We start from the raw sequence: 27,509 nt of genomic DNA, 5'->3' as shown, positions 1-27,509 counted from the left end.
TCATCAACGTCCTTTCCACATATAAAAGGCAAAAATTCAAATGATTGATAATGTTGCTCTGCATCTGCTAGATATGTTAACAAGACACTGTTTGGCATATTTTGAAGCTGAAAGTATGTCAGTGTTGTGTGTAGAGCTTGTTGCTCTGCCCCCAAGTGGCCAAAAAAGAATTAAAGGAACAGTTCACACAAAAAAGAAAATTTAGTCATAATCTGCTCATCCCCATGCCGATGGAAATTCGGGTAAAGTTTTGTAATCTCCAAAGCATTTTTTGGAGCTTCACAGCAAAACAGTGTTGCAGCATTCTCCTAAACAACTGAAGTAGATGGGGGCTTGTTTTAAAACATAGAGCTTGTCTGGCTTGATCCAAGTCTCCAGAAGTCCCGAGTTCCCAAAGTGATTTGAAAAGACATTATTTGCATCCTTGACGTGTGTTCAAGCTTGTGAACCCACTTCAGATGGGATGTGTGCTAACGCTTTTAGCTTAGCTGCTACAGTGAAGATTTTGCCTTTAAAAAGGGAATAAATAACGTCTTTTCAAATTAATTTGGGATCTCGGGGCTTGGATTACGTCGGTCAAATTGTATGGAGCCATTTGATGTGTTTTTTTTCTTTTTTTTTACATTTTAAAACAAGTCCCGCAAGAAAATTTTTGAGAATACATTAAAGGAATTATAAATGTTTTGCTACAGGCAGGGTGTATCCTGGTTTCTCTGGCATCAACAGGAGCACAAAACAGCAGTAACCCTGATGAAAAAGACAAAATATAAAAGGCCATTAAAGGGATGTTGTATTTCAATTCTGAGAGACTCATTAAAAGGCAAATGTGGACCCTTTAACCTCTTAGATACAACATTTTGACTGGCTGTTTAGTGGTGTTTATACGCAATTAAAAGGAAGGAAGCTATTTGTTTAACTGCAGTTGACTTTGTTGTCTGCGAGGCTGAGAGACTCAATTTTAAATGAGCACACTTAACACTCGGCTGTCTCTCTATCGTGGTGAGTCACTCTTCCCTCTCCTCTGGCTTTTTTGAGATCGTAGCGTTTTAATTGCTAAGTTAGTATGTTATTCTCTTCAAAATGCATACAAGGAGTCAAGATATTCACACATTCCTGACTTGACCTCTTTTTTTCCCGGCTTCATTAGAATGCACCTTGTATGGTGAACTAGAAACCTGACTAAAAATGGTATCACAGAGCCTGGAGGTGAAGTCAGCTCTGAAGTTTAGCCAGCTACCCCGAGGCGTTTAGCAGGGGAAGTCCAGATGCACTTACATGGGGAGAAGAAGTGGAAATGAAACAAGACGGGAGTGAGGGCGGATTATGAGTAAAAGCGTTAATCTGCTTATTCTTTAAAATGCAAATTGTTTTACCACAGTGTACACCACACTGCAGCATAACTGTGGTTCACAGCTTGCTCAGTCATTAACGACTCTGCATGTGTCAGACAGGATGATGATGTGAATTATCCGCAGAGATCCAAAATACACCCTGTGTTTTACAGCTCATTCTCATACTAGCCGTTGCAAAAAGCACCTAGCACTTAAATGAAGGGAAACAGGCATTCAGCAAGGACTGCAATATAGCAATACCTTAATTAATCATCGTAAAATGTTTACAAATAATGCTATAGGTGAGATACAGCAGTTTTGTGATCACTTAGGACAAACAGTGTCCCATCTTTGCATTTTATTTCCTTTACAGTAGTAAAATAAATGTGTACTTAAAGGTGAACTATGTAGTTTTGGAAAAGAAAACTCAGAAAGATAACATTTACAATATGAATAAGGTAATAATACAAACTCAGAAATACTTATTTGATATACAGACGTACAGTATTTCCATAACTGAATAAACAGGCCGTCCTGCTGATGGACTAAAACAATATAAAATTATCTTGTTGATTCAATTTTTTTCCCCAAAACTACAAAGTGCACCTCAAGTCATATATGTCATTAGGTAATGTATAGCATGATAATATTAAATTAACACAGACAAGTCATACAAGTCATCATGTCTCGCGTCAAGTCATTCATTTTCCGTAAAGTCAAGTTGCAAGTCATCAAAACAGTGACTTGAGTCGACTCTAGTTCAAGCCACAACGACCCGAATCCTTGTCTCTGCTAATGAGCAAACCTATCGGTCAAAAACAAAGAGGGTGGTACATCATTAATAGAAGGAAGAAAGACCGAGGAGGGAAAAGAAGTGGAGGGAAGAGAGGAGACCTAAATGATTCAAAAGCAGATAGATACAGTGTGGCTCCCAGGGCAAGATGGACCTGATCCTTTCCTTATGTGCACATGATTCATCACCACAAAGACCTCAGAGAAGATATTATCAAATAGAATCATCCATACATGTCTTCTTATGGATTCATCCGAAGGACAGAAGTGAAGTTTACAGACGCCTGGTGTCGGCCATCACTAAGCTGTCGCTAATGTGCAGAGGCAGCTCTCACAGCTGACAGGCTGCCTGTGCTCCTTCAGGTAACACGCACCCTTTCCGTCCTGGTGAGAGGTGCTGTGTCAGCCGAACAAGGCGAGTGTTGTGGGAGTATTTCAGGATCATGTTTCCCACCGCCAGAAAGAGGAAGGAAAATATTTTTAGACGAACGCTGTCACACAATATCACAATAGACTTTTTTTTATAGGAGCGCTTAACAGTTGATATTGATGCCCCTGACTGTACTGAGTGGGTGAATGAGGAACAGGCCACAGTATGTTATGTTAAATCAGTGTTGAAATGTTTATGACAGCCTCTCCTCTCATCAGACTGGTACATTCAGTCATCAACCATCTTGATTCTTGGAAAGAAGACTCGGTTTCGGAGTCACGTTTCCGCCTGTGCTGGGAGACGGCTGGCTAGGAGATAAAGAACAGCACTACCGAATACTCAGAAACCAGCTCTCCCGGCGGCCTTTTTTCTTTTCCTCTGGCCCTCCTACTGAGCAGTTTGATTGGGTTCACAGCTGAGGAGGCCAATTTGATGCCCACGGAGAGCACTGAATGAAGAAACAAAAGAGGTGTGGGAATATATCATATGGTAGTTAAAGACAAATTGGGGTGCATAAGGATGGGAGGGATTCTCATTATATAGAGAGAAAAAACAGAGATGGAAAGTGAGAAAAGAGGACTGTGAGGCAGGCAGCGTCAGAGGAGATTGCAGGGAAATGACAGGAAGTTGGAAATCTAATTTCCCTATTAAGTCAATAGCAAATGAAATGGGTGGAGAGCAGTTAGAGTCACGTCTGATGATCAGGCGGACAAACCTCAGCTGACCCTGAAATGTCTCGTCTTTTCACCAAAACATGAAAAAGAGCCAGAGATTACATTTTCTTATGGAATTTAAAGGTTTATTAACAATTTTGACAATCAAACTAATTGCTCAAATCATTTATCAAGCAATTATGACAAAGATTTGTTGGTTCCAGCTTCACAAATTTGCAAATTTATTACTTTTGTCTCTTTTCTGTCTGCGTAAATTGAGTATCTTTGGGTTGCTGGGAAAAAAAGACGTTTTTCACAGCTTATCTTTTGGGGAATAAAGTATTAATCAAGACATTAATACAAAGATTAGTCAATAATGAATATTAGCTGGAGCCCCATTTGTTTTTTGTTGTTTTTGTTTTGTAAACAAGCAACACAGCTACAAAGAAGTCACCCAGAGCTACCACACCCTCAGGGATAAACAAAGACAGAAAAACAACATGTTCTTATAGGATACAAAGCAATATGATCAGCAAAACATTCTGCACCAGCTACTGAATCAATGTCTACATTATGTATAGAGGAGTATACATATACAGTACATGTATTACGTGTAGGCCTACATACATACAGTAGGCAGTATATACGCTCCCATATGCACAAACACATACACGTAAAAGATAAGACAGGAATGGTTGCCACATTTTATCGAAGATTGCAGAGCTAAGAGAAACAGTGTGTTGAAGGCACATCCTCAGTTTTCAAAAGGGTTAAAATATCCCTTTTTGCAACAACCATACTGTATTGTATTGTCTTTTGGTGCAGGTGGGATAGAGCTAAAAGATATTGGGTCGCACCCAAAATAGCAGCGCAAGCTCCAGCCCCATTTTTAACCAAGTGTCTTGATTCCACCCTCATCATTTGTGTCCTTTTTTCTGTTTTTATCCTCCACAGGAGAGGTTCGAGGCGTTGTTTAGGATCTACGATGAACAGGTGACTTTCCAGATGTTCAAAAGCTTCCGGAGAGTCCGGATCAACTTCAGCACCCCAGAGGCTGCTGCCCGCGCTCGCATCGAGCTGCACGAGTCCGAGTTCAACGGCAAGAAGCTCAAACTCTACTTTGCCCAAGTGAGTGTCAGTGAAAGGGTCTGGGAAAGGGCAGGCAGGGGGCCTGGGACACGGACGATCTAAGGAAGAGCAACATGTACATGGGAAGTTATGTTATAGTGCATCATTCACTGCAGCAACAGGGACAAAACAAACTTCCTGACTGCTTCCTCAACCCTCCTGTCAAACCTCATCAGTCACATGATTTAACACATGAACACATTTTTGATGTCTCTCTCCCAGCGTAGCGGTGTGTATTTGTGTGTCAGTCTGTTGCCTTTGGGGTCGAAAGGGAAATAAAAACAAAGCGAAGTGTGTTTCTAGCACAAACACAAAAAAAGAAAAGCGGATATCTTCAGCACCGTTTCATAATGCACATAAGCTTTGTTTCGACAGCCTTTTAATGAATATATTTCAATGTGTAGCAAGTCCAGACAGGAGAAAAAAAAAACTCAATTTAGCCCACGGATGCCTGGACGTCATTGGCCTGCAAATCATCAGATTCCTGCGTCCTGGGAAACCACGAGTCGACTTATAATTGATGCCCCTTTTATCACAAATACATCACCAGCCATGGCCCTCTCAGTACTTTGATGTAAGAGGATTAAGGATTTTACCACTCAGACAGATGCCACGTGTAGGTATTGTAATTATGGCAATTGGCAGCTATCAAAACGGCAAAATCTCTCTATGGGTAGAAGCCTGCAGTTTGGGCCTAAAAGGCTGAAGCTGTGACTGCACAGCTTTGTGCTTTTGTTGCTTTTAAGTATCATGATCCCAATATGACCCAGCTTTGTAGAGCTGTGCGCTGTTGTTTCAAAGTTTTCACCCTTTTGCATCAACCTATCTACTCCCTGTATAGAGATGCAGGCTTCTGTCACTTTGCACATTCAGTATGGCATGAAATTAGGTTGCAGCTATGTCCACTATCATTCATGCAGAGGATTTCAACAGCAACAACTTTGATCTGCTCTTCAGAGCACCGCAGCCTTTTTTTCAATTCTTATCTCCTCTTCAATAGATCCAGAACGGCGACGAGGATATTGACAAGGCGTACCTGGCCCCTCCCCAGCCCGTCAAACAGTTTCTGATCTCGCCGCCTGCCTCGCCACCCGTGGGCTGGAGCCAGAGCGAAGACGCTACGCCCGTCATCAACTACGACCTGCTGTGTGCAGTAGCCAAGCTAGGACCTGGTCAGTATTCAGTAACTAAGTTCAGCAAGCATGCGCAGTGTACTTACACATTCGCACAAACATGCACAGGAACAACACAGAGAAATCAGTCCATAATGAAGGTAAAAGAAAAAAATCTAATTGGGTCGGTCATCTCTGAACTGTCGCCCAGACAGAAACAGGAAATCATTTCACGCTCCTCAGCAGGGTGTTATGGAAGGTGATGAGTCTAGGAAGCAATTTAACAAAGGAACTGAGGTGGACATTGTTGAATCATCGCTGTTTTATTATTGACATTTCCTTTCAGGTTTTTCAGGGATGAAGTCTGATTTAGCCGACCAAAGATGCATTTTTATGTCGGAAAGCCGTTACATGCCTGTATACATGAATGTCATCGTGGATTGATTTTAAAATCGGTCTTTCCACGTGAAATGGTTGTCAACAGGATTTCATGCTCCAGCAGTGACATCTGGAAGAAAGTATGCATTATTACTGTGGTGATACTTGACCTCTAACTTCGATACAGTACCTTGAAACGTTTCAATATTCTATATCATGTTTGGTACCACAGGGAAAAATTGACACATCGAGGGCAAAACATTTCTGATTTTTTTTTTAAGATAAATAAAGCAGGGTTTGTGTGCTGTGTGTTAAGCACAGCAAGTAAATTTACATCTGAACATAGAAGATTTCGAGGAACTGGTCCTGGTGTATTGATACTGCGGAAATTGAGTCCTGAAACTATATATATAATCAATATATGTATCGATATATTTATAGTTTTAACAACATATGCATGTACGACAATGTAGATCAGATTCACTTCACCACAGTTCGATCTTTTTGCAGTTTTTCCTACAGTTTTAGCAGCTGTATGTGTAGATGTGTAGGGAGCTCAGCTCAGCACAGTTAAATTTGGAGATGTTTAAGATCTTTCCCAGCAGCAGTTTTTCTGCTCGGAGATAATGCCGCCGCTGTCTGCCTTGTCGTCCAGATTTTAGATTGCAGCAACCTTTATAAAATGTCACCTAACACACATACAAAGGTGTGTCGTGTCGACAATGTCTCACCATGTTTTTTGTGTGTGGCTATGCTCAAAAATCATTGCTTCTCAGTATTCTCTTCAGCACTATTGTCTTTTGTTATTTTCAACAAAAACATGATGAAACTTTCAACATACTCACAAACACACACGCACACACACACACAAACACATACTGGATGATCAGGAAATGGCTTTGTTCTTCGCCTCACATCCTGGCATCTAGAATCAGATTAGCGCAGGGCTGCAGCACAGCGCGCTGACTCCCTCTGTCAACTCTCTGCGGTAACAGCAGGACTCTATTCACGGCCCATCTTTCTGTTTGGCACCACAGTGAAAAGCTACGAGACCAATTTCCTCCTGACTGTCGGCTGTCTGATCTCATCTCCATGGCAACTGTGATACAATCTAGCAAGTGTATGTTTTCAATCCGAGTCCGCTCAGTTTGGGCGTCTGGACAAATGGCTGCTGCAAGAAAAGGCTTTATGTTTTCTCTTAAAGCCCCGTCCTTCCACCTGAGCGCTGACCTGATTTCCAGCGCGGTGGAGACACTAACAATAGATTATTTTGTGCGGTAAAAATATCTTCAGGGTTTTATAAATAGCGACAATAAATAATTAATAAACTTCAACCAGAGCTGCTCAAGCTGTCTCACTGCACTGCTTTAAGTAAACGCAATGCCTTCAATGTTTGCGTAAAAGTAGAATAAAAGTAGTATAATTCAGTCTGAAATGTGATGGATTGATTGAAAGGTCTACAATCAAATTATTCTAAATATAAATCAATTTGATGTAACTAAATATGACTAAAGTTCCTCAGAATAGCACTTTAAAAGCTGAGGTTGTTGTCATCTTATATTTTTTTGACAGTAAAATCCATAAAAAGACCAAACCCAACAATGTGGTACTTTACTACTTTCCTAGTTCCTGCTAAGATAGTTCCTACTAGATCAAAAAGGGGTCACACGTATCAATCAATTAATCAATCAAACAAACCAGAGAAAAGGAAAAAAGCAATAAAAGGAAAAATACTGACAAAGTAAAGGCAGTCCCACAATGGGTTTCTGAAAAGCCACAAAAAACGAAGGATAATCTGATAAAGATTCAAATAAGTAAGATGTAAAACAACATTCAGTTACTTAAAAGCCCTAAAACTTTGCTGTTATGAGTAAGTAAAGAAAAAAATGTAATAATTGAAAGTGAAATAAAATAGTTACATATGAATGTTAACACTGATGTTATTTAATACCTCCTAACCATGCTTCATGTCATGTTTTTTTTTTTTTTTGTGACAAACTTTTTATTGAACATTTTGAACATTTTATTACAAACAAACATAGTGCCATCGCCCCGCCATTAAAGATTCATAAAAAAAAAAAAAATAGGATCCACCAGTGGGAGCCCATTGCATTAGATGACCTATGTGAGGAGAGTCTTGCAGTCAGACAACATAATTCACAGTAACACCCTTCATGTCATGTTTAAAAAAGAGAAACGGTATTAAAAGTACAGGACACAAGGCGTAGGTTCTCATACCTCTTTTGTCCAGTGGGGCCGCCAGAAAAACACAAAATGAAAGTTCCCTTGTAGCTGCCTTCATGTAAAAAATGTTTTTTTCTTCCACCCCTCTCCTCCCTCTTTCCAACCCTCCTCTCCCTCTCTTCCAGGTGAAAAGTACGAGCTCCACGCGGGGACAGAGTCCACCCCCAGCGTGGTCGTGCACGTGTGCGAGAGCGAGACGGAGGAGGACGAGGCGGCGCGGCCAAAGCAGCAGATCGTCCAGACCAGACGTCCCGACGGACCCCCCAAAGTCTTCAACTAGAGAGGCCTCCCCAGCCCGACACCGGCGCGGCCCCCCGACCGCCCCTTAAACCCGTAACACACCTGCCCTCTCTCTCTCGTCTCTGCACTCACAGAGAGCGTCGATGCCCCTCATTTCAGTTCAACTACAAGCAAAAACAAACCAACAAACATTGCTCAAAGACGGTGTTTGTGGGGAGCGTGGCGATGGAATGAGGCGGCTTGAAGGGGATGGATGAGAATCACACACACACTCATCACATTCTGCGGACAGCGTGGGGAGCGGCGGGCATGCTTTGCCTCCACCCCACCAACCCCCCTCGTTTTCAGCAACAGGGGTCGAAAAATACCTGTCCCAATGCAGGCACCTGTCACTTATCACACACACACACACTCAGCTCTCATTGCTAGTCCTGCTCAGTAGCTTGCTAGTTAGTTAGCTTATTAGCTTGTACCTCTCCCTTCGTCTCACAGTCCTGTGTACAATGATCTTCAGTTGAGGTGTACGCAATGCCTCTAAGCGAAGACTTTATTTCTTCTTTTTGTTTTTTACAATAAATTGTGTTTTCAGGTTATATATGAATATGTATGTTTATTTTTTTTCTTCTTTTTCATCCATTTTCATATCGCTTCAGCTTGCATCAAGATTGAGTGTGTGATGTTCCCGCTCTTGTCTGCATGTATATAATGTATTACAAAAAATACGTACAGAAACACAAATTACTAACAAGATATATCAAGAAAAAGGAACCTATTTAACATCACACACAGCACGAAGCACCATATGTGACTAACAAACTTGTGGTGGTTGTTTGACTCTATTTTCTTGTTTTTCGCTCGTTTTTTGCTTTCTTGTCTTTTGTTTTTTTTTTTTATTTGGAGAGGCGTTGTTTTTTGCTAAACTACTAGATGTGTATTCTGACTATGTATTTGATACCCCGACACTTTTTGCATGCTTAGTTACTTCTGTAGATGAGGAGCTGAGGTGTTTTTCTGTTCTTGTTGTTTGTGATGACAGGGAAGTAGTGTGACGCTTTTGACGCAAGTGCATATCCCCGAGTTTAAAAGGACGTCTTAGGGGGGAAAAAACAGCTGAATTTTTTGTAAGATTGACAGTTCAGTCTTCAACTTGATGGCAAATTTGTCGCTTTTGTTGGGATTTGACGGATCAGAGACAGTTCATCCCCCTCATTTTCTTCAAGGGGTTTGAGATGTGAATTCTATTTTTCTGTTTGTTGTATTTCACATCTTTGATGTCTTCGTTTGATCAAACCCACTTTCTATGTCAGGTTCTCTTCTGAAACCTGCGACTGCTTGTTTTGCACTGAGTATCTCTCGATATCTCCAACCAACTGCGGGGCTCTCGACCGTCTCCTGCTGCGCACCAGAGTACTGCGCTGTTTCTCGCTGTAAATAGCTAAGCAGTAGATTTGTGGAAGTAGTCCTTTTAGATTTTGTAGTTTTACCTGAAAGCATTTTGCTGAGAAAAGGGAAAATTAGGTAGCCTCATGAGATATCAACCAAAGCATTCACTCACCTCATGTTGTTATGGAAACATAAATGATTTTTCGTACTCTGAGACACCGATGTATATTGTTGACATGAGCTGAAAGGAGTCATATTTTCCCAACACATCTGCAGTACTTTTGTATTGCATTATGTCTTATTTCATATTAGCACTCAAACTTTTTTTTTGCAGTTTTTATTTAAGTGGAAATCTCCACTAAAAATCCTAAACTCACTTACTTCGATATTTCCCCTCCCTCCTTTCCTCTTGGTTAATTCTCCCCACAGCTCCACTCATATCAGTGTTTCACCTCCTTATTTAATGAAATGTTTCAGTGCTTTAGAAGCAACATGAGCAAATGTTCCTAACAGGGCTTTTGGGTGTCAGCGGTGAGTCTAAAACCTTATTTGTCATTAGGCAGCATGAAATCTAAAAAGACTTTTTTTGCTATATAACAATATTAGTAAGCAAAAGACAAGTCAGTCTGCATGTGAGCACTTTATCGTCAGTGTTTTGTTTGTTTCCTTCACATTAAAAAAAGTATTTTTCTTGAGACGAAAGTAGGAAGCACATTACATTTCTTCTGTTTCTTTCTTGTTTTCTTTTTCTTTTATCACAAGCTGAACACCTGGTTAGCCTTTTCACCAGCATATTGCAGTGAGTGAGACACTTCCTTTTTGCTAGTGTGAACCTTGGATGAATTTCAGGCCTTGTGGTTCTTTGGGGAGTGTTACTGCTGTAAAGATGTAGACAGTGCAGTACAGTCAGAGGGGTTTTAAATGAGGAAGGATGACACTGCAAAACAAAAATCAATGTCTTTGTTTTCGTGTTTGTCCGCAAGGAACATTCATCTTATCTTCAGAGAAAGTTAAACAGATCTTTGAAATGCACCGTGTTGGCAGAGTGCAGTTTTATTGGCACTACGGTAAAGCTGTCACAGTTATCTGAGCAGACAGCAGATTGGAGGAACTACTGAGGTGGATGGTGATAAAGAGGAAGCAGCGAGCAGCAGGAGGAAGACACTCGTGAAGATTTTTTTACTCTCTGTGGTCATGGTGTTTAAAACCGGGTGCATTTTGGTCACAGTTGAAATGAAAATGTATATTTATGTACATATGCCAATTGATTTTTTTGTTTTGTTGCTGAGACCAGTCCCAGTGTGCAGTTTGTTACGGCTTCTCTTGGCAATGTTGTAATGGAAAAAAAAAACAAAAAATACAAAAACGTGTAACAATAAGTCCTGAAGATGCTCGATCAAAAACCAACTGTCATTGTGTTGTGTTCAACATGGACTCTGTTTGAATGTTTCTTTTATTTCTGGGGAACGTCTACTAAAAAGGTCAATAATACCGTTTGTCACTGTTGTACTGTTTCTGTTGAAATATGAATATTGTGTCTTGTATTGTAGGAATCCAGAAAACAAAGTAGCAAAACAAGCAATAATTTACAGTTCTATAATACCGATATGTGTATTTTCATGTTCTGTACTTATTTCTCAGAGATGGTCTCTGTCTCTTACAGTATCCGCTTCTATTTGTGTAGTATAATAGCCATTTGTTTCACATAGAGAAATACATAAAGACTTATTCTTAAAAGCCATGTTTAGTGTTGTTTATTTTAGGGGGTTTCCTTACTTTAGGGGCTACACACTTGGGATGCAAATGTAGGAACAGAAAAGGAGTTTCAAGTTAAATTTACAATGTAAGATAATAAATATAACACTTTCTAGATTATTGCACATCATGTTCAGATTGCATGACACATTCTTAGCACGAGCCCAGTTTCATTACATTTCAGTCACAGAGCTTAGCATCCTTTTTTCAGGGACACCCCGAAATCGAAAATACAGCTAGCTAAATAAACTCACTAAGCTGGCTAACAATACAGGTCAGCAGGAGGACACCATAATATAACAACCAGCATGCTAACGTTTAAGGCTCTGATGAAGGCCAGTAGGCCAAAACATTAGCATGTTGGTTGACATGACAAGAATAAATTGGTTAAATTAATGACATAAAATTCAATGAAAATGAAGATTTATGTGTGTGATACATTAAAAAATAGATATTATTTTCTGTTACATAAAAAAGATTTAAAACTTGTTTAGCAGGATGTGGCTATATTGCTAGTTCATCCTGTCGAGACGCAAGCCAAAAAGTTTTTATTATCAGGCACTAATCTAGTAGCCTAAATAAATTTACTTACTTTCCATTATTTTTTATTTTCATGCATAACTTTTATAATGATTGCTTTGTGTTCTATATGTGTCGCGTCTGCCATATTCTAGAAAATAACTTGGAAAATGGGATTTTAAAAAGTTTTTTGTTTATTTCAAGCAACTGACAGAATACTTGTTCTATACAGATGAGCAGAAGAGTCTACGGAAATATCATCAAACTGTAAGTTTTCCCAATCAACCATCGTGGGTTTTAGCCAGGCTAGCGACATGTTTATGTTAATAGTGTAATATGGAACATTATACCTAGCAAACATCAGCATAAGCATTTATTGTTGTTGCGAGCATATAAGCCTGCTAACGTTAGCATTTAGCTCAAGGCATCTAATGCAGTGAATACAGTATGACTTTAAGACTCTAGCATTGTTGGGTGATTGCCATCATTCAGAAAAATGGCTCTATGATACAAGTGTAGCCTGAGGATAATGTTAGAGACACAATGTGGGGGCGTCTCATCAGCCTAATCATGCAGAATCGTGTAAATATTAAATGATAAATTGCCATGCTATGCAGAGGCACGTGCAATATCGCTCCAATCTCTTTGACATCCACTCACCCCTAAAATTCTCTCCTATTTTCTAGTTTTTTCACAATTAATGGCAGTGAATCAAAATGTCTGAATTCCCATTGGGTTTGGTATTGACTTGTATTCCACATAAGGCTATACAATACACAGATTAGCCTATTATCACCTCACTGACATGTATTTGAATCAGGTTATAATGCAAGCATGTGACTGCCTACTGCCATTTGCACTTTGCACCTCATATTTGCCCCAAGGACCAAACAGCAGTTAATACTGTGTCTGGTCAGAGCCTTGTTTCAAAGGACGCTGACATCAAGGTTGAGCTAATGATTCTTTCAGTGAGCAACACCGGACATGAAATTTATCACAGGAAATCTGGAGCGACTGCGCGGCAATACAGTAGCCATGACCTGCAGTTCAGCAGCCTACTGAATTCCACAACTTCCTTGTGTTAGACATAACGAAAAGACAAATGACTTCTCATGGATACAATAACAATACATTTCTCTCGTCTATTCCTTCTGACAAACTGCACTTCATTTCTTATGCGAGTAAAGAAAAACAACAAAGGCAGAACGGTGGCACGCTGTCGACTCTGACTTGACAAAAAGATGTTTTGCAAATACAAGAAAAAAAGATATCTATGTCAGAAGATTTGTGAAGAAAACGCTGCTTTTTAAACATTAAGAAGCAGACATGCAGAGGATCCAAGGTCTTAAAGGTTACCTGTGTCACTGCTGATGTACTTAATGGTTAAAGGTGGACAGCTGTCTCTCCATGACACAATAAACCCTCTCTTCCTCCCCACAATGACCCTCACTGTTCAATACGAAGATGCGTGTGCACCTAAGAGGAAGAGATCAGGTCAACGTGGCCTACATGGGTGTTGTACCTCCAGATTCCTTTAAAGGTACTCTCCAGATTTACACAACGCGTAAATCTCAGTCGCTCAAGCAGGAATCTTAAGTGATGCATTAGTCATCATGAGTGGACAAGAATGAGTTTTCAATACAAGTTCACAAGGTGTAATTAACAGTGTATAATGTGTTTATTCTGACTGAATCAAACACTTGCCTGAGCTTTTACATCAAAGTCCCCTAATGCAATAAAGTGATAAGTACCGTGAGTGTAAACACTTTCGCCTCAATCAGGAAGAGTGAGCAAAGGTTGGCTGACCCTTTTAAGTGTTCATATCGTCAGGAAAAGTACTTTTCTTATCTGTTGCGATAATAAAATCGCATTAACGGCTAATTAAGGCAAATTATCAAAGGATTACAATGTTTACTTAATGTTTGTACTTTCATCAGGGTCTTAATCTAGGGAAATGTTAGCCATGTTGTAGCGGCTTGGCTCCAGGGACAGCATGGTCGGTCCACCACCCCCTAGATTGAAGTATCTCAACAAGATTATGGATTGCTATGAAATTTGGTAAGACTAAGACATTTATGGTCCCCAGAGGATGAAATTTAACAACTATAGTGAACCCTTACCATTGCTCTGTTCAAAATTTGTACCTGTACGTAACCTGTACATCATGTTTAGTCCTGTCAACGCGTGAGCATGCTAACATGCTAAACTAAGACGGTGATCAAGGTGAAGTTTACATCTGCTCAGCAACAGCATGTTAGCGTTGTTATTGTGAGCTTGTTAGCATCATGGATGTGGTTAGCCTGTTAGCATTAGCATGTAGTACAGCCTCATGGAGAAGCAAGTTAGTCTTGTTCAAAGCAATTATCGTGGTGCTTGTAGACATTAACTGATTATTTTCTGGTAAAAGAAAACCTAAAGACTCTGATGTTGATACTTGACATGATGGGAAAAGTAGTCGAGACCAGACGCTTTCTTTACTTTGTGATAAGGGGTTCAATAAAAGGTGATTGACGGGTGAAAATGCTAATGTCAGCCTTACTGTGGGAAACCGCCAAATTACAAAGCTTTCCAACGAAAACAAACAGTTGATGGAATAGACAACAAAATTCTGACACCGAAATGCAAACCCAACCAGGAAATAACAAACGATGAGCCACCTGTCTTTTCACTCAACACATTTTGCTTACACCACCTGTGCTGGACTGAAACCAACACAATGCCATTTTGTAGGAAGTATTCTCGTCTATGAAACTTGACCTGCAGCTTTCAGACTTACGTAATGGTCTTCCACCACTGCTGAACGTAGAGTAATGGGGGACACTGGCGCTGTGCACGTATGCAGGCCGTTAGGTGAAGCAGAACAATGCGTGTCTGCCTAAATGAAGTTTAGTTACACTTTCTCACAAAGGCACAACACTCACTTGCTTTATAGTCGTGGGCACCACCTATCCCCTGGAGGTAATGTGAGGCGAGATCCTGACGAGCTGCTGGCACAGTTTGGGGTGGGACTGCCATGTTACAGGGGCTTATTTTCCAACAGTTAGGTAGTCGGACTGATGAGAAGATGGGCAAATTGTTGCCAGTGAAAACATTTTTCTCGTTCAGTGGACAACTTTCACACAAATGTTGCCAAGCCTTTGAATGGAGCTCTTTGTCTGACAAGAAAAGCATCTAAAGAAAAGGCTTTTGCGCACATTATCTTTTCTTAGAAACACACCCAGTACACTTTGGACAAGCACTGTAATTCACAGTTAATTTTCAACTAAATACACAAAACGTGTGTGTGTGCACAGATGAATGGGTTTGTGATAACTTTGAAACCGCACGCTCACACAAAACATGCAGTCTTTTTATTCTCCGTAAAAGAAAGGTAATGATTTGATTTTTGTTTCACACTCGTGCATGCATAAATGTATTCAGTAGATGCACACGCACCCAAATGTTTAGGATATACACTGGAATGTAACATATGAGAAGTTATTTTTTATCTTCTTTGAGCCCCACCCTCTGCAGTCCACGTCCCGTGAGATGCAGCCCGTCTGATTTTTGAGAGGCAGCAGTCATGGTGAGAGCCGAGCCGAGGCGAGCAGACAAGTCTGGAAAGGGAGCCTCGCTTTTTGATCATCGGCACGCCTAAGGGCCAGGCGGAAGGACCTGAAAAACCAGCTGCCTGAGATTATTACTTTCAGCGAGGAGCAACAAGTGAGCAAGCCTGGAGCCTCCTCCTCTTCACTCTCCTCCTCCTCTTCACCTGAACACTCACCACAGAAGCCACACACACAGACACACAGAGCCATCCCTGCTTGTTTATAGTCTTTTGTCCTTGTCTGTGTGTCTGTCCTGTCAGTTTGTACCTTGTCAGCTCCTGGGACTTACATTCCTCTCTTGGAGCTGCTCACGCTCCTCAGACCTCGCCGTGACTCCAGTGGACTATGCCCCCCTCGGTCAGCTGAGGGAGGGGGCTCTGTGCTGCTCAGGCTCCCATCTGGAGAAGAAACCAAAGAGGAGACGGTTAGGTGAGTCCACAAGACCTTGAACTCCTTCTTCTCTGTTGAGTTTGCTTTCACTTACATTCAGTCTCTTGTGGTTGAGAGTGATTTGGGTTTGCGACATACTTTTCTGTGTGAGAGTGTCTGTGGGAACAGGGGTTCTCCCAGACAACATGGCGGGACGGCAGGTGAGTCAGGTGTAAGGGAATAGCTCGCATTCCTCAGAGCGCTCGGATTTAGAAATCCGCTGTTACTGCTGAACCAGTGGAACGACTCAGATTTACCTCCGAACGGGGAAGATTCAATTTCAATTCCCAGCACTATCAGCCGGTGAATCTCTCATTGATAAGTGGCAGTTTGATAGAACTGCTCTACTTATCGTCTCATCAGTTGCCACTACGTTGTAGGAAAATATGACAGAGCTCACCAGTCCTTGTTCTTCAAATAATGGACAGAGAAGTGGCATGTCGATGATGTATTACACATTTTGGATTTGTTTTTTTTTTGTTGTAAACAATAAGTTATTAGGCCAGGGAAGTTGTCTGCGTAGGTCTAAAAAAACAGAAAGGTTACCTGTTCTCTTCACTCATTAAATCAGGCTACAGCCAGTCATGGAAAGGTTAATGAGTATGTTTCAGCTGGATCGCTTTCAAATGTCACCGGGATAGTGGCCGGTTTCTATTTATTTATTTTGATGCAGAGAAACCAAAGTTAAAAAGACAAAAAGACTTAACTCCCAAAAGGACATGCAAAGATACAATCAACGGGTGATTCCCTCCACCCACGTTACACACTATCACATCCACTCAGTTCAATTATAAATACATGACTGCAGATATAAAGAGGCTGATCACTCGGCATAAGAGGCTGAAATGAGCTGGTGATTTTCACACGAAAAAGAAAATGATCCTCTGGCTGGCTCTGTAGACGATAAGCTCGGTGCTGTTGTGTGTGCTTTCTTTTGTTATCGTGCCCAGCTCTGATAAGCATTGTTTGAAAATATGCTCCATTATCCGGCCCGAGAAAGCACACGGCGCATACCAGCAAGCAGAGTTCAATCTGCAGCTCGGACGTGAAAGTTTTTCAGGGTGTTTGACTATAAATGAAAATTGGAAATCCTTATTAGCAAAGCCTAATTGGGAAAATGGGCTCTTTAAATGTCTAGATGACTTTATTCTGACTAACAAGATGTTAGTATTAGTTGTTAAATGTGGTGTTTAAAGTATAAGTCCTATTACTGGATTATAACACTCATGGGAAATCAGAATATCCCAACAGGAAAATTAATTTGAGCAGGTTTCTGTCACGCTAATATCTATATTAAAGGAGATAAATCAGATTCCACCTGGGCTGTAAAAGTAACTATCCAACTGCTGTACAAGCATGCATGGATTTTATACATTTTTCTTTTAACGTCAAGGGAGGCCCCCTGGGAATTTTCTGCCTTGGGCCCCGAGCAGGCGCTTCGACTGCCGCTGCCTGGAACACAGCAGTACGACATTTGAGCTTCCCAACCTCAGCATGATGTCAGAGAAAAATATGGTCTTTGGTAAAAATAGTTCTCAGAGGTTGACTCACACAGATGCCTTTTGACTGACAGTTTTAGTTTAAAGTAGAAATCGGCTTTAGACCACAGTAAATAAAACCCAGAAAACCTGCCGCAGTATGCCACCGTTTGACATTTTAACATCCCTCCTCACAGCAGCCGTCAAACTTTCAATTTTAAGGCTTTCAAAGTGGTAAATAAACCGGCTGAACACAAGATACCGTTCGCTGTTCTCATCCATGTCTGGCCATTTCAGCCGGACTCTCAGTGATGCGAATGCAGTGCCTGTGTTCATGTTGCAGAATGATCAACTGATGTCATCGCCACAAATAATATATATCTATATATGCTTATATAAGTCCAGACACTCATGAGTCTGTTTCAAACTCAGCCTGTTCAGACAATGACTAATCAATCAAACCCCTCCTAAAAACACAATGCCAAGAATAATGACTCGTTTGTGCAATCACACCACAGCAGTGTCTTTTTGTTGCCCTTCCAAAAATATCCATTTGTCGCGCTCGAACAACACATTGTAAGCTCAGAAGCTGTTGTGCAAACCTGCTTGTGTCCTCAATGATGACTTTTTCTTTTATTCTTTTATTCAATGCTAAAAATCACCCTTTTTCTAACCCAGTTTGGTACCCAGGTAATAGTTGTCATTGAGATGTACACCTTTTTTTATATTTCCTGGACAATGCAGACTGTTCTTTCACACGTCCAGTTTATAATACTTCACTCTCACACCCTGAGCTGAAACATGGTCGTGATATATTACATCTTTACGACACCCTTCTCTATCAATTAGCTAGTTTTTAAATCTCTGATGTCACTTTTTCATTTATGTCAATAACAGGTCGCTGTAGATTGTGCCAAAGACCTGTCAGCGCTGCTGCAAATCCTGCGTTGACTGATGGAGGTCGATAAAAGTCACCGTCGAATCACTCTTTAGGGTGACATCTGGAAAACAAACAGCATGGGAAATTTACATCTGACATAACCAGATGACCTCTCCGCTGTGACTGTGTGCTCGCTCTTCCTCGGCTGAGCTGATAACTCGGCTTGTCTTATTAACCTCCTTCAAACCGACTGCTCAAATATTGACTCCGACCGTCATTAGATGAAGGGCACACTTTGAATGTGTTTATGGAGCCTGTGTTGTACTCGCAGAGGGGAAACAGTCGGGTCAGTCAACAGCTTTGTCTGGCTTTCCTCATATAAAAAAAGGGGGAACTAAATTGTTCCTGTTCTGTGTTGAGAGTCCGCTCTGTCCAGAGTCCCGTAAATGATGTGTTTACTGAGGGTGGAAGAAGATATTGAATCTGCGGTCCGCAGCGAATAGCTGCAATTTGTGGAACAACAAACAAACTATTTCAGCAGGAGATGAGGAAGTAGATCACTGACGGCAGACCTCAAAGTTTCCTTTCCTTTGCTAAAACAACAAAAGTAACCTTCAAGTCTGTGTATCCATTATATCTTTGACTGTAGTTATAGCAGAAGTTGGCCAGCGATGAGCGCTGACGTAACAAGGAGAAGATCCTGGAGTCCAAATTGGCAATTTGTGCAGGGTCTCAAATACAGAAGGATGCCTGTATAGTATGCTGCCACTGGCTGCTTAGCATAGCTTAGTTTAGCTCTGGGGCAAGGGTAAGAAAATACCCCTACCAGCACTTTTAATCTTACTAATAATCTCTTTGTCTAATTCAGTAAGTTAAACTGTAGAGCCATTAGGAATTTACTGCATTTACTGTCACTGCATTAGAACCTGAGCCTGACTGTTCAAGGCAGATGGCCACCAATGCCTGTTAAAAGACAGTTTTCCCTCGCCATTGTCACCAAATGTTTGCTCGTGGGGGAATGTTGAATTAAAGAGTTTAGTCTAGACCTACTTGACATCATTTTAACCCGTCAGTTATACAGATGCAGATAGATTACCTCTCCCCAGCTGAAGCCTAAGAGGATGTCCAATGCAGTGGAAACATTTTATGTGAAAATTGAGTGAGCTGATTCATGGATCATCTCTCAAGCATGTAGTAATTAGCTTATATTATCTCTGTGCTCTGCTCGAGGCTATGTAGGCGGCGCCGGGAGTCCGTTTTTAGTCATGATAGGCGGCTGAATTTGTAAGCAGGAAACAGCTCAGTCACGTATTGGAGTATGAGGTGTGGTAATTGTACACGTTTCCTCAGCTGACGGCTATCCCAATCTTTCCATGACCTCTACCTGGCCAAACCTAGACCTGAACCTCACCCGTAAACAGTCTGATGTATTACCCAAGTCCCGACACACCTCAGTCTGTGGGAGTAAACACACCCACCCGCTATGGATAAAAAACCAGCATGTGCCAGGGCTGCAGCTGGCAACACTGATACATCTCTGTGCATACACTTCACATTCTGTAAAGAATCGTGTGCCGCTAGTTTCGTTCGGCAGCGATGCAGAGACAGCATTGCTACTATGGCTACCAGGCGGCACACAAAGCAGGAGATGAGCAGCTCAAAGTCAATAACAAATTAGCTTGATTGACCCAATCAAAACTGCCCTTTAAAGGCCAGTTTCCAGCTGGCTTGAGGTGACGTGTATTGAAGCACAAAGTGTTCTATAGGATAGCTTTGTTCTGTCGTGCTTTAATATATCACCAAAGTGCTCTTGGAATATTTGAATATGATTGTACACATGCTTTTGTTATAAGAAGCAAATTAACCGCAGCTCTCTCCATCAGACATGGTCCTGACGGCGTGTGATCATGAATTGTGCTAGTTGAACTGCTTTTTGCTGCCATAAATATAAAAAATAACTGTAGCTGTATAAAAAAACTGACTATTTGTAATTATACATCATTACAAACCTGCTTTAGCGTCTCTGTTTCGTGCTATCATCGAGCTTAGCTAAACAAACCCACAATATTGTCCACAAAAACTTAAATATTGTGATCAAAATATATCTTGCGTATGTATATTCATCAAAAAAGTCCCTCTTTTGTGTACTTATTTAAACAGAATATATATATATTTATTAGATGTTTGGTGATACCAAAAAAATGGCTTGAAAATGCGTCACATGAGTTTGCCAGCTTCAGCTGCATACTGTATTCTCCGCCGCGTTACCAAAGCAGTGGTGTTGCCAGCTTTATTCAGCACATTAGCCACTTATCAGGAGCTGTCACCCTTGCAAACAGAAAACCTGATATATGTCATTACTAATCTCTATTCTAATAGCACGTCAACACCGGCAGAGTTGATTGTGTAATGTTTGCTGTTGAGCAGGAAGCTGGATAAGACGTTCAGTACACACAAGTATCGAGCACCAGCTTCAAATCTCTGTCGTCGACGCGTAATTGCAATTCTGATTTGTGTTTCGTCGCATCTCAGCGAGTGAAAGAGTTAAAGTCCTAGTTTGTGGAATATTTCTGCAAATCTTGAGCCTACAAGGGAAATGGATTGAGCTCTTGGTCTCTGTCAACCAATGTCATGTAGGTTTCACAGGTGATGAGTGTCACATGTCTGTGGTTGTAAATTGTTCTTTCACAATGCCTCCAGGTTATGCACAGCTTGCAGGTGAAATGTAAACTTTCACGCTCCACTAATGGTTCAAGCTATGTACACACGCCAATGTATTGGTCCACATACTACAATCTTTACTTGTTAAGATCAAACCTTCATTAAAAAACATGCACGAATGGAGGAAAACAGTATTAACATTGTGAGAAAGACTTGCAGAGAATTACGTCTGGTACGTATTTCTCATTACACTTAATATAAGACACAGTCAGCGAACAAGTAACATTTCAATGAGATATATGGACTTGTTTTTAAATATCACATCTAGTTTCAAAGAACGTTTAAAAATTTTCTCTTGTTCTTTTTGCAGATTTCTGCTAATTACGAGCACAAAACACCTTGTATTTGCTTTTAATTATATATAAAGTGGCAATTTTAGATTAAAAAGTTGCACCTCATATGTCAGAGATGGTTAAAGGTGCTATATGTAAGAGTTTTACTTCAACTGAACGTCTTACTCTGGTGATATGCTGCCCCTCTTTTAGTTGGGAGTATGAATTAGACAGCTGGCCATAGAGATGTGCGCTATAGAGGTGCTGCTAGGTCAATTATGGTACCTTTGGCCAGAGCCAGGCTAACTGTTTTCTAATCTTATGCTAAGATAAGCTAACTGACTGCTAGCTGTAGGTTCATATTTTACCATCTCGCTGGCTTCTGAAAGAAAAGTGAACAAGCCTTTTCTCCAAAATGTCGAGCTCCTCCTTGATCAGTGGCAGTACCTGTGGCAGAAAACTAATTAGGTGTGTGAACGCGAGAGGAGAAAGTTTGTCAGCTCATCTTTCAGCAGCCAGGTGTTGCTCCCATCCTTTCATGTATAATAACAGGTTCTTTGTATCAGCTCCGGCTACACTCTTGAGTTGCAGCAGTGACTGTAATGAGTTGTAATCCCTTTTTTTCGGCCTTGTGATCAGCTCTGCGTCTCTTTCTTTTCTTTTGACATTAACACTGTGGTTCCTCACAACTTCCGTCAGTGGTCTGATATCCGTCAACCACCTCTCATTGAATTTACTGTTGGTTTATTAACTTAATAACGTTCAGCGGTGTCTTCACAGGCAGCGGCGATAGAGCCGTAAAGCTTTTGCATGCCTATCGTGGGAATTTGAATGCAATCAATGGAGCAATCAATCCCGACCTAGAAAAGCGAGGGATGGGTGTTGTGTGTCTGTTCCTTGTGCCGGGGTTTCCATCTTTTTATAGCTGATGCAAATTTTGTGCCATTGAAGCGCTGGTTTTGATTGTGCGGCTGTGCTTCGCTCCCAGCAGACGCAGTGAAACGTCACTCCAGCTCATGTCTCTATAAAGGTGTTTTCATGTGAGGCCTCGTTCTCCACCTGTCACCCATAATTAAGAAGTGTTTGGTCCACAATGAGACATGTTAACTGTGGAGGACCAAAAGTGTCATGGAAATAGTAATAACGCATTTTGTTATAAATAGCTAATTGTTCAATTGATTCTAAATCAATGCTTACTCATTTATTAATCTATAAATACATAGAGGAGGTAGGTACTGCGCCTGCTCTCAACTTTTTAACTTCCATTGTCAGCTCAGGAAAATAATGATGCTTCTAATTCAGGACTTTTCCCCCCCAAACTTTTAAAATGAAGTATAAACATCTCGTGGATGTGGTCTGATGAGGTGTGTGATCTGCTGCTCTCTATTGTTGACACACAAGGGAAAGAAAAACAGAAAGGCAAACTCATCTCCTGGCAATGGGAAGCTAGTCAATAGCCTGTTTTAGCTAGTTTAACCAAGTTTTAAAAACCTGTATAGAAATGTTAATTTTTGGAACAAATGACTCAGCGGATTGAATAGCTAAAAGGAAAAGGAAAAGCAGCACGGAAATGCAAATGGAAAGGAAATTGCCCTTTTAAACACCTGATTCATATCAGTATTCTTTTTTATAACTTAAAGTTTTATGATTTTCAAATTTTGGGAAACACAAAACCACGTCAGCAGAAAAAAAGCACAATCCTCAGCTGAAATCAATAGTGGAAAGACAATAGGAATAGTATAGTAAAAATGACTAATACATTTTTTATTATTCCTCTTTTAATTACTCATTAAAGTATCAAATAATTACTTTGCAATTTAGTTTACTTTTTATATATTAATAAATTACTTTGTAAACAAATGTATTAATGCCCTTTTTCATTGTACAGTTAGTTATTAAGTAAAGAAATGCTTCATTACTATTCCCATTGCACTTCCGCTACGGTTCAAACACTGCATGACATTAAGATTAGTCACTGAAGCTGTTAAATGAGAAACGAAAGTCAGTAAGAACAACAAAACGGCATAAAGACAAAAAACTAAAAAAAACATTGGCCGTATGTCTGAGTCACACTTGGATGACTCATAATTTACTCTTTGTTTTACGTCGCACTACGTGAAAAGAGGATGAGGAACTCCCGTGATGACGTTTGTACGGCTTTGTACGATCGGCATTCATAAATCAAAGGCTCAGTGGAAAATACTGCAGTCAACCCACATGTGATCAAAATCAAATGAAAAAGAACTTAAACTTGGCTGCAGGTGCAAGTATTTTATTTCAAGTTTGCATGAGTATCTGTCTCTTGGCATGCGATTGCGTATTATTCTGGCTCAGGGGAAGTCTCAGTTACAGGGACAGCCCTGACCTACAGCTGTGTGTAGATTGTTTCCTGAACAGTATCAGGGATCCTTCTAAATGACAGAGGATCTCCACATGACACATAACAATTGCAACACAGTAGATTAGATCAAGATAAAACGTAAGAACATAATGAAACCGGCCTGTGCATTGTTCATGTTGCACGGTCGAATGAGTCATGATTGAGGGAACAAACTTAATTACATCACAATTACATCAATGCATCTTTATATTAAGATGTGTTCGACATGATAATGACAGTTTGTCCCACAATCAAATGTGCATATTTGTTCTCTTACCTGTAGTGCTGAATAATTTAAAAGAAAATCCTAAAACAGCTGGGGAGTGCAGTCTTTAGCAAGCAGGAGTAAATAGTGCATTTACTAGGGACTATTTTCAGCAGTGGAGTAATACATATTTGATGTGAGTGAATATTTACAGGAGCAGGTTGGTGTATGAGGAACTCAAAATAAACCACCGTGGTTAAAAAAACACACCATGTCACACGGTGCAAACGCGTCACTGATGTGTTTTCAATTGTTTTTGGGCAACGTTACAGTTTGGCTACATAGACAATGAAAGTCTTGAACAACTCTAACCCATCAGACATACATTGGAAAGAGTATCTTCCTTTTTATACAACCTAAAAAATATAGCTTAAACCATTTTGGACACTTGAAACAAGCCCATGTTTGTGTTTAAGTGAGAAAATTGTTGCCGTAAACTCAAGTTGAACTGTGGCACATTGTAACATACTTGTCCTACATGCCTTCACATTGTTTCTCGCTCCTACCTGACTTGAATCTAAAAACCGCAAATGTTATTGTAAAGCTTTGGCAGACGTGACAATGGCGTGTGAACCTGCTGTGCGATGTCAAGGCCGCCTCATTAAGAGCAAACACAATGACGTTCAGTTCCGTCTCTCCCGATCAGATTTTAGGTCAGTCGTGTGAGCGAGAGGTGAGTGATGTAGGCGTTAGGGTTAGGGCATGTTCTGCTTAGATTTTTATCACAGTGTTTAGACTGAACCTTACTTTAAAAATAGCTCCAGTGAGCGCTGTAATCAGGCCTGCATGTCAGTCCTCTGGTAGTAAAGTGATCACTCATTAGTGCTTCAGACATAATGTTCTTGTGAGGATCTTCATTCTTGTGCTTTCTTTAAAACATTCATTGATTGCTACCACTCCCTCTGCCATGCCGCCCATCTGTTTCATCTTCAAATCCCCTATCATTTCTTCATTCATCTCTTATCTGCTCACTCAACCTGTCGGTTGATCTGTTTTTATCTGTTTTGTGCTGAGAATATTCCCTCACATGTGTGCAGCTGTGTTTGATCATGCTTTCAGAGAATAATCAGTAGGCTAAAGCGATTCTTTTCGTCTGTTTCTCTCTGCAGGTCATTGCTGAAGATGCAAGCCTCAACTGTCTCACCTGTGACCAACACTACGCTGTCTTCAAACACGACCGCCGTCACAAAGTCTAGAGAACAAATACTCATCCAGAGTAAGGAAATCTCAAGTCTCAGTGTCTGCACTGAGCTCATGTTTGTGCTTTGTCCTTCTCGTCCTCTTAAATCTGATATTGATGAAACACGCCCGTGTGAATGTAGGTGTTTGTTGTGGACACCGTCAGATCACAGCGTGTCCCCTATCGCAGACATATTGCACGATAAGACAAGCCTCATAAATAACAACCGATTGCGTCATGCAGTCTAATCTGGATGGTTTGCGCGGGAGTGGCACCCATGCATTTAATAGCACATATTTGCCATGTTCTGTTTGTCTGTGAGTGATGCCGTTGCCAGGCTACTACACGCTGCTTCTGCAGGAGATAAGTTGTGCTGCATGGAGCAGAGGGAATGTGTAAAATGTGTCAATTTAAGAGGAGACACACAGGTGGAAAACAAGCTTTCAACATCACTCATTCTTCCTCTCTCTGCGTCTCTCAGGTTCCGGGGCGATGATCGCTGTCATCGTCCTAGGTATCATCATCGTTCTGGCCTTTCTGCTGATCATCCTGAAGACATACAACAGGTAGGGCCGCATTCCTGTTGTTGACAGGACAATTCCTGCATAGTGGTTTACACGAGCCGTGAAACAGACAATCGTGCTATTTTTATCCACATAAAGGAGGACCAGACACCTGCTTCAAGCCATCTGTGAAATTGTGTTAATAAAAACAATCATGCACATAAACATACTTTTTTTAAACTTTTTTTTTACTTTACTTGATGTTGGTTCCTAAGAACCTAAAACTGTTCACATGCTTCATCTCAGCTCCACTGATGTAGACAGAGATGTGCCTCCTTTTACTAAAACTTCACAATAAGAAAAGACAAGATGAGATGTATATTTATTGAGCCCCTGTGAGAAATTCAGTTTGTCACATGATTTATTCTGTCTCATTTTCCAGGCGGACACATGTATCCAGAGTCCTGGGAGCCAGCGGCGGCTCCAAGCCTCGTCAGAAGATGTCACAATCCACAGTTCAAAGCAACATGCCGCTGAGCACCGCGGGAGTCAACTCTGTGTCGGGCAGCATGGCCAATTCAAACCCGGCCTCGGAGGACAGCTTCCGGCTGCCCATGGTGGAGCTGAGCAGCGTGGAGGAAAACCACATAGAGCAGTTCAGCACCAACAGTGGATCCACTGCGGTCACCATACATGATGTCCCATCATTAGAAAACACATAACAGCGAGACAACAGGCAGTGACTGATGTGTTGTCTTCATCCGCATACTGTGTGCTGACTGAATCCCGTGAAACTATCACTATCGTCACCAACTGAGCCACTGCTGGTGACTACATGAATAGCAAATGTGCAAATATTTACATCATGAACAAACCATAAACAGACACAGTGGATCGCATGAAGGAAACTGCATGATGGAAAACTGAGACTTCCGTCCTAAGAACTGCTTTTTGGCTAAATTCAGTGTTCAGAGTATAGATGCCATACGTTTTTTTTACCGTTTGTACTTTTTCCATCACTACTAATACAATGAAGAAAATGTGTAGTAAAGACTGTAATGGCTTGATAATGTTGCTCCTGAGTGTGTACATTTCTGTATTAAAGAGGACCACATAGGTTCATGAGTAAATGTAGAAGTAGTATAAACTTCAGAGAAGACAAAGACAGTATGAAAGAATAGATATCTGTTAATATTGCATATTTAATAATACTCCTTACTAAATCTGTTTAACATTGCATTGTACCGTCTCTTTCTTCTGTTCAGATTAGTTTTTGTCAAAGAAATCTATAAAATCTCAGCGTATTTTTTAAAAAACCTTGTACAATGAAGAGATAACAATAATATAAACAGAGATTTTGTGAGACATCTGGGTGTCAGCCTTACACGCTGACGTGAATCCTTTCTAGTTGGACCCCGAAGGATTTTGCACTTTATTTTGATTACTCCCTGTGTGTATTTGTATTGCTTGTGGTTCTTTAAATGTGATTAGATGAAAATAAAATGTAATATTTCTATTTGCTGCAGACCTGTTCGTTTAAGTGAAGTGTCATTTGTACATAAGATATAATAATATGACATTAGAAGGAAGTTTCAGAGAGCAGAAAAGAAAAGGAAAAAAAAAAGAAAAGAAAGAAAGGGGTGTGTTTGGTGTTGTTGAGCAGGTTTTTGCGCCCTCTGCTGGTACGTTTTGGTACCATACGTTATAGTTATAGTACCAAGTTGCATTCAAGACCGCAAGAGATGTTAAATAGTCCAGTTGTCATAAAATGATTCGATTCTTGGGTTGCTTTTTAATTAATTCAAAGTCCTGGATTAACTTTATCTTACTCTACAAAAAAGTCTTGAAA

The 27,509-nt window shown here is 40.7% G+C and overlaps 2 protein-coding genes across 3 annotated transcripts in view; both read left to right on the top strand.

Annotated features, from left to right (window-relative positions):
- The window catches only part of rcan3 (regulator of calcineurin 3), a 43,206-nt gene extending 31,774 nt beyond the window's left edge, over nt 1–11,432 (top strand). For both annotated transcript variants that reach the window (XM_084380888.1, XM_084380889.1), the window contains 3 exons: nt 4,161–4,334; nt 5,335–5,506; nt 8,194–11,432. In XM_084380888.1, coding sequence (XP_084237014.1) covers nt 4,161–4,334; nt 5,335–5,506; nt 8,194–8,348 — 501 coding nt within the window. In that variant the 3' untranslated portion in view covers nt 8,349–11,432. The remainder of the gene's footprint in view (nt 1–4,160; nt 4,335–5,334; nt 5,507–8,193) is intronic.
- A 4,051-nt stretch (nt 11,433–15,483) lies between these two features.
- ncmap (non-compact myelin associated protein) lies at nt 15,484–27,176 on the top strand. Its single transcript, XM_084380912.1, has 5 exons — nt 15,484–15,667; nt 15,813–15,981; nt 25,087–25,193; nt 25,639–25,723; nt 26,103–27,176. Exons 3-5 carry the CDS (start codon nt 25,100–25,102, stop codon nt 26,380–26,382), a joined length of 459 nt encoding a protein of 152 aa, XP_084237038.1. The 5' UTR covers nt 15,484–15,667; nt 15,813–15,981; nt 25,087–25,099; the 3' UTR covers nt 26,383–27,176.
- The last annotated feature ends 333 nt before the right edge of the window (nt 27,177–27,509 follow it).

The sequence above is a fragment of the Pagrus pagrus genome (genome assembly GCF_965226575.1).
Source record: "Pagrus pagrus genome assembly, chromosome: 18".
NCBI lineage: Eukaryota > Metazoa > Chordata > Actinopteri > Spariformes > Sparidae > Pagrus > Pagrus pagrus.
Note: the sequence above shows the minus strand (reverse complement) of the source record. Positions and strands in the feature narration are given on the sequence as shown.

Excerpts from the sequence above, each read along its gene's own strand:
- ncmap (XM_084380912.1), top strand. The coding sequence starts at position 25,100 with ATGCAAGCCTCAACTGTCTCACCTGTGACCAACACTACGCTGTCTTCA. Across the intron at positions 25,194-25,638 it reads AGAACAAATACTCATCCAGA|GTTCCGGGGCGATGATCGCT; the intron begins GTAAGGAAATCT and ends TGCGTCTCTCAG. Across the intron at positions 25,724-26,102 it reads ATCCTGAAGACATACAACAG|GCGGACACATGTATCCAGAG; the intron begins GTAGGGCCGCAT and ends CTCATTTTCCAG.